Below are 14,794 nucleotides of genomic sequence, written 5' to 3'. Positions count from 1 at the left end.
TAATCTTATTTTTTTTACCCCTAGAGTCTATCAGGGGGTGAGGTACTCGGCCCTATCCAGAGAGGTGATCCAGAGATTGAGGATTGGATCTAGGATCTCCTGCTACCAGCCCAACTGCTCTCTAGGCCCTAGCGGCTAGGGCCCTGGTCCAGGGAACATCCTTGATGACTGTTTCTCCTTCACTCGTCATGTCCAATCCATCAGCGTGCTCTGCTGAAGCTACATTCAAACATGGCTTGAATCCACTGCTTCTAGTCTGAGCCTCATCACCTCTTTCCTGGACAATCTCAGCTACTTCCTAACTGGCCTCCCCGTGTCTGACCTTAAAACCTTGTATTCCATTCTCCACACAGCAGCCAATATGACCTTTTGAAAACAAAGCCTGAAAAATTATTCCACAACCTGAAACTGCCTATGGCTTGCATTGGGTTTAGGGTAAGACCCAAACTCCTTAGCAGACTCCTTACCCCAACTCTTCACTCCTTATAGGATCCTCTATAGCCTCCCCTCCCTCTTCTCTCCTGCTTCCCTCAGCAAATTCCAGGAGCAGTCTCCTCAAACATCCTAAATTCATTCCAGCCACAAAGTCTTTGCAATCATTGCTGCTTCTGCCCGAAATAGCACCTGCCTCAGGCACCCACCCCACGGCCTCTGCATGGCTGCAGTACGGGGCTCAGCTCTTCAGTGAGGCCTGCTCTGACCATGTAAAGGGCGTATCGCCATCCAAAAGGATTTTCCTTGCTTATTTTCTGCTTCTCCCCCTAGAATGTTAGCTCCATGAAAGCAGGAACCTTGTCTGTTGTGTTCACTGATGTATCCCTAGCACCTAAAGTAATATCCAGTACATAGTAGGCATTCAAAAAATGGTTGTTTAGAGAATGAATAAAATGTGGGATCATGTCAGAGAAAGAGCTTTAGGCCGGAGACTCCGAGTTCCTGAATTTCTGTCTCCAGCACAGCAGCTAGGATACCTGCCTTCTCCTTTCCCTTACCTGCTGCTGCACTGTATCAGACTCAGCTGTCTATGGGTCTGTCCCTCTGGCCAAGAGGTGCTTGAGGGTAGGACCTTGCCTTCTATTCCACTTTCTACCCTCCACAATCAGACCAGGGCCTTGCACTCAGCAGGCCCTCAACAAATGCATGTTGTCTTGACTAGACTTTCAATTCCCTCCTGGATTCTGACAGCATTGCTGGACTTATATTTGGGGAAAAAATTCCATCTGCAAACTACAGCCAAACCCAAGTCAAATTCCAATGTGAAGGAGCTCCCAAGAGCCAAATCTGAAAAAATTCAAGCAATGATATACATGATATTATTGCATGATAGCCCATAAAAAACAATACCCACGAGTCCATACTAACATAAAAAGTAAATTATTCAATTATTGGGAAGGGAGATGGGGCAGCTTTTTCTTACAGATTTCAATTAATAAATGTAGACTTAACTCCCTACACACACTACTTATAATGAGAAAAATAGTACCTTAAAGTGGAGAAACCTAGCAGATACTATTATACCTTCACCAAGTAATCACTGTCAAAATCATCATTGGTAAGACATTTCACCATCATGTATCACTAAGGCACATCACTTCTGTGGTCTTCCTGACAAAAATGTATAATGGTGATCTTGAGAGAACATCAGATAAACCCAAATTGAGGGACATTCTACAAACTAAGGGATCAATATGTTTTAAAATTTGCAAAGCTTTGAAGAAAAAAAGAAAAGAAAGATTGAGGAGACAGCACAACTAAATGAAAAGTGGGATCGTGGACCAGAAAAAAGGACATTTGTGAGAAAACTGGCAAAATTTGTGGAAGTCTAAAGATTAGATAACAGGAGTGTTAGTTGCCTGGTTTTTAATAGTTGAAGGATGATTGTGTAAGATGATTACAGGGGAAGCTGGGTGACAGGTACATGAAAACTCCCTACTATATTTTTGTACATCTAAAATCAATTCGAATAGAAAGGTACAAACATTTCAAGTGGACACAATTTGCATGGGATCATCCTTGGGCATACAGCTCTGCTCTGTGGGAGCCTCTGCAGAAAGCAGAGTAGCGGGGGCCGGGAGGCAGGGGCCGCCCCGGCGGGTGAAGTGCGCATCTCTTCGCGTGTGTACGGCGCGGGGCGGTGGCAGAGCCCGGGGGCCGGCGGGAGCGCGGAGCCGGAAGCGGCGGCGCGCAGGGGTGTGAGGGTTAGTAGTTGCCTTGTAGGCCTCGCGGAGCCGGCTGTCGGGCTCCCGGGGACTCCCCCGGCGCGGAGGGCCGTCGCCATGTCATCCCTGAGCCCCATCCAGATCCCCAGCCGCCTCCCGCTGCTGCTCACGCACGAGGGCGTGCTGCTGCCGGGCTCCACCATGCGCACCAGCGTGGACTCGGCCCGCAACCTACAGCTGGTGCGGAGCCGCCTGCTCAAGGGCACGTCGCTGCAGAGCACCATCCTGGGCGTCATCCCCAACACTCCGGACCCGGCCAGCGACGCGCAGGACCTGCCGCCGCTGCACAGGTAGGCCGGGCGGCTCAGCGGCAGCGGCGGCGGCTCGGCCTCCTCCCGAGAGGCCCGGCCTCTGGGGGCCCCGCGGCGGTGTTCCGCCTCTTCAGACGACTCACGCGCCAGACGGGGGTGACAGGAGTGCCTCGTGACCCGTTAAATGAGATGACTCACGGAGTCGTGAAAGCTGTCCGATTAGCTGCTCACCATCTGATGTGAATTTCCTTTCCCGCCCCCCGGGTCTTCAGACTCCTAGGCCGGTGCTCTGAACCTTCTAGGCCCCCCTCTCTCTTTTCCTTCCTCTCTTCCCTTCCCCCACCCCCTTCTTCCTTCTTTAACTTCCTTCCCATCTCTTTTGTCCTCTTAACGGAGAACTTGGCTGCTTCACGTTTTCTCTTTTCCCGTCCCATCCTAAATTGCACCATTTCCTTATTAATTTGGGAGTGCCTGTCTAACACACTCCCTGCCTCCCCCGCCCCCTGCCTTCTCTCTTCCCCTCACTGCTTCTGTTTTCCTTCCTAAAGGGCCTTCCCTGTTCACACTGTCCCTTGTCTCCCTTTCTAGAACTTTCCTATTTTCTCATCTCTTCTCATATCGTAACGTTTCTTAGGCCCCAAGCTTACCACTGGATTCCCCTACACCATGGCCCTAGTTGTGTGACTTTGGGTGACAGATTGAACGTGTGTTTATTTCTTTCTTCACCTGTAATTTGGAAACTAGCAGCATCTGTCTTTTACGTGTGTTAGGAAGATGAAGTGAAATCACATGCGTGTGGTCTGTTTTGCGCCAGGCTGGATAAATAGTTGCCCTGTCCAGTACTGTAGCCACTAGCTACAGAGCACTTGAAATGTGGCTTGTCCAAATTGAGATAGTATTATTAGAGTGACCAGTTGTCCCAGTTTGCCAGAGACTGTCCTGGTTTCAGCCCTGAAAGTCCTATATCCCAGGAAAACCCTTAGTTCCAGACAAACCAGGGTGGTTGGTCACCCTAAATGTGCTGTAAGTGTACACTACACACTAGATTTTGAAAATTTAGGATGAAAAATGTGTTGTTGATTAATACGTTTTATATAGATTAAATGTTGGTATTAAGTAAAATATTAGCATTTCACTTGTCTTATTTTCTAATGTGGCTACTAAAATTACACATGTGGTTCACATTCTATTTCTACCAGACAGCACTGGTATGTAGTATGCTCTCAACAAATGCCATTATCTTCAAGCCTCCCAAGCCCCTGCCTCCTTTCCTTAACTCTTCTTGAGGTATTTTCAACTTAGAGCCCCTCCCTCGTTCACCTACAGTTACCCTTTTTGAAAATTAGGTGTAGCCTGACTCTGAGTGGTTTTGGGGAGAGTTAGGAATGTCTGATTTTTGTCCACAATCTTGTGATTATATACTCCCCTTTTGAGGGAAAGTCCATAGCTTTGTTAAAATTCTCAGAGGAGATGTGGTTCTCTTCCCCTCCCCTTACAGAACAAAACCAAACCAAAAAAACCATAGAAGTCCACTGTTGGTCCACATTGCAAAAGCCTCGCTTTTCTCAAGCATGGAAAACATTTTGGTTTCCATCTGATATACTTTGCTTCTTGCTTGGGTACTTTTCAAGTTTCAGTAAACTGTGATAAATTGTGTTGGATTTTGGTGTCCCTACATATGACCCCACTCCTTTAGCCTTTGTTTATTACTCCCCTAATTTTTCGCTTTCTGTGCCCAGGTACTTAGTTGCCTGTTGAGGCAAGAGTGCTCATGATAAGCTGTTTTGTTTTAGTTCTGGTGATTACCCATGGGTATTTCAAAAGTAGATTAGTCATGTTTCAGGTCTGAGTGACAGTTGGTATGATTCTGGCAAGATTTTGGAGGGTTTTTAATTTCTTTTATGTAAATTCCTCCAAAACAACTAAATTCTTCTGCTTGGAAGTAATCACTAATATCAGATGATGGGTAATCTGGTCCTTACTGTTCATATTGCTGCTGGCAAGATTTTGGAGGGTTTTTAATTTCTTTTATGTAAATTCCTCCAAAACAACTAAATTCTTCTGCTTGGAAGTAATCACTAATATCAGATGATGGGTAATCTGGTCCTTACTGTTCATATTGCTGCCTTTGTTTTAAATGAATAGCAGTGTTAAAATTTAATCATTTAAGTTAGAAAACATACATAGAAAATTCTTCATAGAATTTCAGCATGATAAGGACCCACCAGACCATCTCCTTATCCTAGAAATATTATTTGCTACTTGAAAAGTCTGTAGAAAGTTTGCATTGCATTCCTTAGTATTAGGTTCCAATGTCTTTTTTCTCTAATATCACCTTTAAGTGCTCTTACTTTAAAAAGTTAAAAGAGCTTTTTTTTTTTTTTTTTTAAAGTAACCATTTTATTTTATTTTGGCCCGCACCCCCTTGCAGTGGAAGCGCGGAGTCTTAACCACTGGACTGCCAGGGAAGTCCCTAAAAGAGCTTTAATACTACAAGTACTGCGTTGTCTGTAATGTTATTCTGTTTCGATAAGCACATCTGTCCTTCCCCAGGTACCTGCTTTTCCAGGTGGTAGTTAGTAGGACCTCAGAAGGACAGGGAGGGCTCTCTTCCTGTCCCTTGTTTCCTTTAGACCATCCAGGTGACAATGCCTCAGTCTGCAGGGAGCAGCAGAAGTAATTTGTTCCGCTGGGTTCCTTGTCATACAAAGTGGCAGGGCCAGGTGTTGACTTACCTGAACCACTTCCTTTACCGTATTGAACAGCACAGTCCCTATCTGCACGTCAGTGTGCAGGCATGTCACCTAACACAGGAAGAGCTTTGGATAATATCCCCACAGTCTAGAATTTGGTTCCCATGCCACCTCAGGCCACCCTGCTTCACTGGACTGTCTTTTTAGTGGCTCCTCAGTGACCCATTGTTTTCTTAGTGCAAATGGATAATTAGCATTCCTTGTGCACTGTCCTTCCATGCATTTCAAGATTGCCCTGCAGTCTTCTCCCAGCCTTCCATTCTTCAGGGCGCCTGCCTTCGTTTCCTCATAGTGCTGAATGCTCAGTCCCTCTTCATTTTCTGTGCACTTCATCTCTAGGACCCCAAATTAGTTTCATTGGCATTTGTCTGACAAAAAAATGAACGCTTTATATAGAGCAGATACACAGTTTCATAATTTGCCAAGTCTCTATCTATGTGTTACTGTTATTTGTATCTGTTAGCACTCTTCAGCATTCAAGAAATCTGATAACACTAAGATTTTAATATTTAATCTTTTATATTAGCAAGTATGTAATGAATAGCTCTACTTAGATGTTCCTAAGTCTGCATTTACTCTTTTTTTTTTTTTTTGCGGTACGCGGGCCTCTCACTGTTGTGGCCTCTCCCGTTGCGGAGCACAGGCTCCGGACGCGCAGGCTCCGGACGCGCAGGCTCTGCGGCCATGGCTCACGGGCCCAGCCGCTCTGTGGCACGTGGGATCTTCCCGGACCGGGGCACGAACCCGTGTCCCCTGCATCGGCAGGTGGACTCTCAACCACTGCGCCACCAGGGAAGCCCTGCATTTACTCTTTTTAAGGGAGGTCTGTCTGCAAGTTGCGTTTCTTAAATTCAGAAATGAACTTTCACGAAAGGAGTGAAAATCAAAAATCATGTAGCCACAGAAGCCTCATCTGTGGTAGAATTTGGGACTATCCTAATAGACTCTTTCCTTGTTTCTAAATCTTTATTAACAATGATGATAAATTTTGCTCAAAATCATCAGATATTCAGGAATATAAGTTGGGTGACGCCAAGCCAAAACCAAAATGATGTTTCAGTGGTCCTTTCCCAGAAGTGTGTAACTTTTGCTTCCAGAGCTTTGGTGGAAATACTTCTCTTCCTTAAGCGTTGTTAAGATGTAAACATTAGATATTAAATAATAGCTGTGCTTTGCAGTATCTCAGCTATTTAGAAGCTATGTTAATAGTGTTTATTTTTATACTTCTTATAAGTACAAATTCATATTGTCCATTGTGGTGGGAAAAGAGTAAAATTTGTCATAAAACCTAATTCAGCTCCCCTATTGCTATTTAATATCCTTGTAATCATGGATGACCTGTTTACCCTTTTTGAATCTGAATTACTCATTTTTAATAAAGTGCTACCTTCCTCTCAGAGGTGAAAGGTGGTGTGTAATGAAATAATACCTATGAAAGCCTTTTGTAAACTGCAAAGCAATAACCCTGTGTGTTAATGGTATTACCATTGACCACATGGGTAGTTTTAAGTGTAGATTTCACAAATGGAGGTTGGGGGAAGGAGTGGGAAGACCCCATATTCTTTCTTTTAATATGGGCAGAACTGAAGTAGCATTATTTGGAAAAAAGATTTGGAAGATTAAGGATTCCAAGAAAAATGGAGGCCTTTAAAGTAACGAAAACACGAAAGAAAAGAAAAAAGCAAGTGGTTGGCAAATAGACCACAGCTATCCTCATCTTGGAAAACTGCTTTTTGCAGTAGTGCTGCTTTTAGATTTTCCCACCACTGTAGTTTGATGGTTCTCAAAAACTTATATTATCTAAGTCAGTTTCCAAATTATACAGATCTTATCCACTGTTGTCAGACTTTGGGTTAAAATAATATTTTACAATTCTGAGACTAGTTCTCAGGAATTTCAGAAATTCTTTGAACTGTAAAATACCACAGTAATTAAGGTGTAGATTTACAGAGCTACAACCTAAATGGAAAAAACACTACACATTTGAGTACTAATAAATGTGGATATGTTGCAAAATCAAATTGTTGCTTTTGGTCATGCCTAATAAAGTGCATAGTAATAGAAGAACTAGAATATTTTGAAAGATGACTGAGTTGATATAAAACCTATGTATCATATGGATCATAGTTAGAAGGAAAGTATTAGATTAATTGAATATTTTGTTTACCTATTTTTATATGTAAAACCTAGAGCCCAACATGCAATGCAACTTGTCTAAAATAACATTAAACGTCGTCTTTCTTTCCAGAGCTTTTACCCCAAATGTCTTTCACTAGGTAGTTTGTTTCTAGCCATCTAATTATTTAACACATTGTTTTTTCTTTAAAAAGGGTACATTCTTTTTATGTACCCTTTTATTTTTTTAGGTATGTTGTCAACTATAAGTGATTTAAAGCAAGAAATAACTAACATATTTAAAACCTATATATATATATATATATATATATATATTTAGCTTTTGCTCGTCTGTAAAGCTTTTTTTTTTTTTTCGGTATGCGGACCTCTCACTGTTGTGGCCTCTCCCGTTGCGGAGCACAGGCTCCGGACGTGCAGGCTCAGCGGCCATGGCTCATGGGCCCAGCCGCTCCGCGGCATGTGGGATCTTCCCGGACTGGGGCACGAACCCGTGTCCCCTGCATCGGCAGGCAGACTCTCAACTACTGTGCCACCAGGGAAGCCCTATATATATTTTTTCTATTAGGAGGAAAAACATAGTATAAATCCAACTTAATCTCTTTTCAGTTTGGAACATCTTCCTTTCACAGTTAGGAAAACTATTTTATTTGCTTTGTTAGAAAACTCACTTTTAGTCTTACCTTTAATCAATGACATACCCCAAATAATTAAATTTGTTTCCTAATCTGGAAGTTTGGATTTGTCTCATCTCTCTCTGGTTTCTCCTTGGCTTCTGGTTTGTAAACCCCTTAGACCAGGAACCTGGTTTCTTGTCTGTTAATGTTTCTTGTATATAGAATGGTAAACTCTTCCTGCATTGTGTAAGCATTGGTGGTTGTCATCTGCAGTGAATTACAGTCTTCGTTGGTCTCTAATCAGTTTAGGTATGGCTAACTCTTTCAGGCAGTCGGAGTTGGTTTTAAGGGAATGGGAGATAGAACCTACTGTTTGATTAGTGACTGAAGAAAAGCAGCCACAACACAAATAACTCAATAGATGATTGCCAGATCATTTCAGGTTTTTCAAGTACATGATGTTTTTTCTCTCCACCAAATTATCTTCCTAATTTTTTGGTTTAAGTTATTGTTTAAATCAAGTTTTATCCCCTATCCACGTGATATGCCTGGAAGGGTGTTAAGGAAATTATATGCCTAGCTCAGAATAAACTGAGTGGTGGTGGGAAGCTGAAGGTACAGATAATCTACAGCATGAATCATTTACAAGGAACTAATCAAGAATTAACTGCATATAGAAGTGAGCAAGCTCACTAAAATATGCACATACTGTCTGTGCCATCAGTATGTTTGAGATGGGTAAGTGTAGTATTCCAATGTCACCATTGTCCCAGGGTGTTGAGAGCTCTGGTCACTTTGATTTTAGTTTCTTTTCTGAAATTACAACCTTTCCTATGCCTGAGGGGAGAAAATATAATGGTAGTTTGGGATCTGGAAGTGTCCTCTGAACATTGATCTTTCTATTTTGTATCACTTCAGCTTAGTTTGGATGAAACTTTCTTTCTGTGAATTAGTTTATATGTGACTTGGTCAGAATTGCATGATATGGAGCTAAGACTTTAAAGTATAACTTTTTCATCTAGTGTTAGGTGAGGTGATTACCACTTAAACAGAACTAGGTGTACGTCTTCCTGAGGTGTAGGTCTGTGACTAACTCTCCTCAGTCCATCAAAGTGTGGCCTCTGATATTTAGCCCCAGATTTAGAAATTCAAAATTGAATTCAAAATTCAAGGACATACATGTTAATTCCCAGATTTGATGGCAGTTTTATACATTATGTAAAAAACCTGGCTTGGTGTTAGTAGCAAAACTGGTGTCAGAAGGGGATTTCTTAGATTGGTTTACATCACGCTGTTTAAATCTGTTTAAAATGCTCATATATATTCTGGTGTAAGATTGCCTCATTCCTAGCTGGCAAAATTAATTTAAGCTATATAAATCTCAACTTACTCATGTTTTTATGCTTAAATAATCCAGATGTTTAGGAATTTCTACCTAATTTTTGAATGGCTAATTAGAATGAAATGGCCCCATATCAGATGGTAGGGACTTACAAGACCGTGTACTGGATGCTAAATTAAATAGAGAAATAATTCATTTGCACTTTAGACATTCTTTGTTTTTTAATGAATTTCTCAGAAACGGCAACCCTTTTGAGGTTTCTTTTTTTTTAACATCTTTATTGAAGTATAATTGCTTTACAATGTTGTGTTAGTTTCTGCTGTACAACAAAGTGAATCAACTATATGTATACACATATCCCCATATCCCCTCCCTCTTGTGTCTCCCTCCCACCCTCACTATCCCACCCCTTTAGGTGGTCACAAAGCACCGAGCTGATCTCCCTGAGCTATGCCGCTGCTTCCCGCTAGCTATCTATTTTACATTTGGTAGTGTATATATGTCGGTTTCACTCTCTCACTTCATCCCAGCTTACCCTTCCCCCTCCCTGTGTCCTCAAGTCCATTCTCTATGTCTACGTCTTTATTCTTGAGGTGAGTTTCTCTTCTACCATTTTGAGCATACTGATGTTTTGTGTGTTTTTCAGGATTGGGACAGCTGCACTGGCGGTCCAGGTTGTGGGCAGTAACTGGCCCAAGCCCCACTATACTTTGCTGATTACGGGCCTATGCCGCTTCCAGATCGTACAGGTCATAAAAGAGAAGCCATATCCTGTTGCCAAAGTGGAACAGTTGGACTGGCTGGAGGAGTTTCACAACACCTGTAAGACTAGGGAGGAGCTAGGAGAACTATCGGAACAGTTTTACAAATATGCAGTACAAGTGAGTTGCTTTTAATTTTTCCTTAAAACTCTCTTCGGTTTCTTTGTTGCGCTAAGATGTGATGAATTTGTTGAGTGGTGAAGTTTTCGGGCAGTATATGTTTAAATGATTTCTCAATATATTATAGTACATTGATTTCAAATTGCTTTTGTCTGGGATTGTACCTAAATCATTCTAGGACATACTAGCCAACCCTTCCTAAACTTTTTCCAAAGAGTATTTCTAGAGTTTTCCTTATAATTTCTGGTGTCTCCAAACCAGGTAGTTATTAAACCTAAATAATCTTAAAAATTAAAATACTGTACGGGAGCTATTTGTCACTAGACTATCTAGGCATCAAATTATATGTTGTGTTGGTTCAGAAGTCAGGATCACACTGTTGAGTGGTATGGAAGATTAAGCCCATGGTTTCAAGTATGGCTGAAACCTTGATCCTCTAGAATTCTGGGAGGGAAGCACACATTAGGCATGCATAGGCAGGTGTTCATAGCCTATGGTATTTGTGCCTGATGTGGCATTTGAAGCTACACATCGCTATTGTGTTGAACAACAATAGAAAAATAGAAAATTTGGCACTACAGCTGCTGTGGGGGCTGAAAGAGACTTCAGTTTGAGAACCAGAGTAAGTGAATGTGCTATTTAGGAGTGAAGAAAATAGAGGGGAAAATAGAATTTCTCTTCCTTTTCCTGAGTAATCCTCCCTGAGTCTCCTTTCTTCTGTTGGACATAGCTTTATAGCTTCTTTCTCTTGTTCTTTACTTCTCTCCACTATCAATCAACAAAAAAATTGAAATATGTAAAGATTCTGTAATGACAATTAAAGGGATTTTTAGAGAGAAACATCACCACTATTTACTGCCCTCATGCATCCAATTTTATTTTTGCTTGTCTTCTTGTCTTGGTTCCTGTTCAGTCTTATGTTTTGTTTTCTTACCCATATCTAACTTTCGTATTAAGTACTTTTATGAATTCCACTGAGTTGGGATGCCATAATTTTGTCATTCCTCTTCTTGGACATCAGGATTGCTTCCAGCTAATGCTTTTCTTCCGTCCCCTCTGCGTCATCTTCTACAGCCCTCAGCAGTAGACTTCTTCAGGAGCTTCCTGACTCCTTCTAGCTGCTTCTCTTTCTCACCCACCTGTTCCCTAATCCTTTCTAAATAAGTTTCGGGTATGCCTCTCCCCTGAGTAGAATACTTTAACGGCTCTAGGATAAAGTTCACATTTCTTGGTATAACGTCAAGGCCCTTCGCAGCTCTAGTTACTTCCATTTATACCCAGAGTTCTAGCCACACTGTATGTCAAAGAGCTTCACATCTTGTTATTTCATGTCTCTGTGATTTTACCTTCTGTTCTGTCTGCTAAGAGTGCTTCTCCTTCTCTGAATTTTCAGACTTGACTTATGCTTTCCCAACTCCTATAGGCTGTTAGTGCTCCTTTGCATGCGTATCCACAATCGCTTAAACATTCCTTTTAATATAATGCTTATCACGCTGTATTGAAATTTGTCTTGTAGGTCTCTGTTCCCTAGCAAACTTGAATTCATCCCTGCTTTAACCGTGTTATACTGAGCACTTTATTGTGTCTGACAGATAGTTTGTACTCAGTAAGTACTTGGAGAATGAGTTTTAACTTTTATTTTCTTAGAATGACTTCCTAGGAGAAAGAGTTCTCAAATTTTATTATCTGCTTCTCCCACCTGGACAGCGGCATCATAATTATGCTTTAATTCTTTTGACTCTAGGCAGGTAACAGATAGGTTCCAAAGTTACAGTGCTTTTAGAGAGGTTTGATTATTTCTGGCATATGAAATCTCATCAGAGTGACTGTATGAAGATTTGGTACATCATCTGTGTTAGTCAGTATGGTGTTAAGTTAGCTTTGCTGTGTTAAGTACTCCAAAGTCTCAGTCACATAGTGTGACAAAGGTGTATTTCTCACTCACACTTCATGCCCCAAACCAGCGAGTGTGGTGATCTAGCAGTTAGAGTCACCTCGGGACCCCGGTGGGTTGGAGATTCATTTCAAAACGTGCTTCCGTTACTGCTGAGGAAGGAAAAGGAAATGTGGCAGAGCTCTCAATGGCTTTTGATGCTTCTGCCCAGAAGGAACTGTAGCTTCCCCTCATGTTTCATGGTTCAAGGCAGGACCCATAGCCATGTACATCTGTATGCAAAGGTGAGAAAGAGCAGCCCTACCATGAGGTGAAAAGGAAAGGGAAACTTTGTTAATAGTCCCAGTGACTATCACAGTTACTGAAAGGTTGCCTTGAGCTTAATCTGTCTTAACTCCAGGCTATACCCTGGAAGTTGTTTTGAAAAAAATCATTCAGTCAGTGCTCAGATTCTAGTTAATCCAGTGTTCTACTAAAAAACAGTATTTCAGCTACCGATTGGTTAATATAATAGCATCAACCATGTTAAATTTCCAGAATTTGGTAATTACACTGATTGTGTAAGAGAATGCCTTGGTTCTTAAGAACAAGGGTCATGATGTCTGTGATTTATTGTAAAACATTCAGCAGTAATAGTGTGTGTGTGTGTGTGTGTGTGTGTTAGAGTTGGGGAGAGAGAAAGCAGATGTAGCAAAATGTTAACAATTGGTGAATTTAGGAGAAGGATATTAGGGGAAGGAGTTTCTTGTACTATTGCAATTTTTCTATAAATTTTAATTTTTTTCCAAAATAAAGTAAAATCACAAATTTACAAAGCCTTTTATAAACATTAGTATTATCCACTTTTGTTTTTTTTTTTTTTTGCAGTACGCGGGCCTCTCACTGTTGTGGCCTCTCCTGTTGCGGAGCACAGGCTCCGGACGCGCAGGCTCAGAGGCCATGGCTCACGGGCCCAGCCGCTCCGCGGCATGTGGGATCTTCCCGGACTGGGGCACAAACCCACGTCCCCTGCATCGGCAGGCAGGCCCTCAACCACTGCGCCACCAGGGAAGCCCTTATACACTTTTTGAGCCATTTTTGCTTTTCATTCTGATTGACATTTTAAAAGTACTTCTCTTTTCCTCTCAGTCCTGTAAAAATGCCTGGACTCTAATAATCAGTGATTTTTCAGAAAGAAAGACTTTCTCTGAGGCCAAAACATTAAGCCTCTATGACAATTTGATTTTTTAAATTCACAAATAATGCCATATTTCATTAAAAAGACTTTTTTTTCCCTTGTAGTTGGTTGAAATGTTGGATATGTCTGTCCCCGCAGTTGCTAAATTGAGACGTCTTTTAGACAGTCTTCCGAGGGAAGCTTTACCAGACATTCTGACATCAATTATCCGAACAAGCAACAAAGAGAAGCTCCAGGTAACAGTGTTCCACTCTGGAATGACACGTTGCTTTGTCACTTCCTATTGAGATCTAGATAGTGAGTAAGTTTTGACTTTCAGGTAAGATACTGGAGACTCAGAAGTAGTTAAGATGCTTTTACGAGGCTTAAGTTGACTTTTACAGTGATTGCTTTACATTTTTGTATACTTAGGCAGTTCTTTTATTTGCATTATCAGTACTTGGTAGTCTGTCAATTTGTGGAAAAAGTTAAAGCTAGAATAATAAAAAAGGTAAATATTTAATTTAACTTAAATATATAAATATGCTTTGTCTCACTACTTTTTTTTTTTTTTCTTTTTTTTTTGTGGTACGTGGGCCTCTCACTGTTGTGGCCTCTCCCGTTGCGGAGCACACGCTCCGGACGCGCAGGCTGAGCGGCCATGGCTCACGGGCCCAGCCTCTCCGCGGCATGTGGGATCCTCCCAGACTGGGATATGAACCCGTGTCCCCTGCATCGGCAGGTGGACTCTCAACCACTGCGCCACCAGGGAAGCCCATGTCTCACTACTTTTTAATAGTGTGGAGCCGTGACCTTCCCCTTGTGTATAGGCCTCTGCTTTGTTAGAATTCTTCAGGTTTCTTACGTTAACCACCCCTATGATGTGATATTTATGATTTTTTATGATTTTCAGTTTTTGTTTATTTAAAGTGAAATGAGTTTCAAAGATACTTGAAAAGTAATCCAAGTGTGGACTCTTAGATTTGAATGTCTTTCCTGCAAACTGTAAAAGTTTTCTTGCACACTTATTTTTGTAGTCTTTTTAAGCAGTCTGCTTTATTGAACCTTCCTAGAACATTAAAGTTAGTTTTCATTGAAACAACACTCCTTATTTATTAAATAAATCCCCAGTTTATTTAATACTTCAGTCTAACAGTTTTACTAGCAAGTGCAACTAATGCAGGCAGGCTGGGTTTAAACACAAGAATTTGGTTCAGCTGGTAGGAGCAGAGAAGGCAGGAGCTCTAGAGAGTGACCTGGCTGTAGGCTTAGCAAGGGTGTTTTACTGAAGGACCAGAGAGTATTAGTCACTCAGAAAAATCGTTAGTGGAGGTTGGTTAAAAGTGCTCCTAGTCTCTTGTGTATGTAAAAATTTAATATTTTGAACCTAAAGTTTGTATAGACCTAATATGTAGACTGGGCTTTAAGAGAGTCATTCCCAGAAAGAGTTGACATAAAATGTGTTTTGTTTTTGCATCTTTAAATGGTCAGGGTATTTATTTTTATTCTTGTCTTTTTTTTTTTTTTTTTTTTTTTTTTTTTTTTTTG

At 41.3% G+C, this 14,794-nt stretch overlaps 1 protein-coding gene across 2 annotated transcripts in view; it reads left to right on the top strand.

The window, feature by feature from the left end:
- Positions 1–2,196: 2,196 nt before the first annotated feature.
- The window catches only part of LONP2 (lon peptidase 2, peroxisomal), a 98,785-nt gene continuing 86,187 nt past the window's right edge, over positions 2,197–14,794 (top strand). The window contains exons 1-3 of one of the 2 annotated variants that reach the window (XM_007450633.1): positions 2,197–2,509; positions 9,962–10,196; positions 13,372–13,503. In XM_007450633.1, coding sequence (XP_007450695.1) covers positions 2,277–2,509; positions 9,962–10,196; positions 13,372–13,503 — 600 coding nt within the window. In that variant the 5' untranslated portion in view covers positions 2,197–2,276. The remainder of the gene's footprint in view (positions 2,510–9,961; positions 10,197–13,371; positions 13,504–14,794) is intronic. The other variant, XM_007450634.1, reaches the window with a different exon arrangement.

Source organism: Lipotes vexillifer, unplaced genomic scaffold, assembly GCF_000442215.2.
Source record: "Lipotes vexillifer unplaced genomic scaffold, Lipotes_vexillifer_v1.1 scaffold943, whole genome shotgun sequence".
NCBI classification, from domain to species: domain Eukaryota; kingdom Metazoa; phylum Chordata; class Mammalia; order Artiodactyla; family Lipotidae; genus Lipotes; species Lipotes vexillifer.
This window is presented reverse-complemented; position numbering and strand designations above follow the sequence as displayed.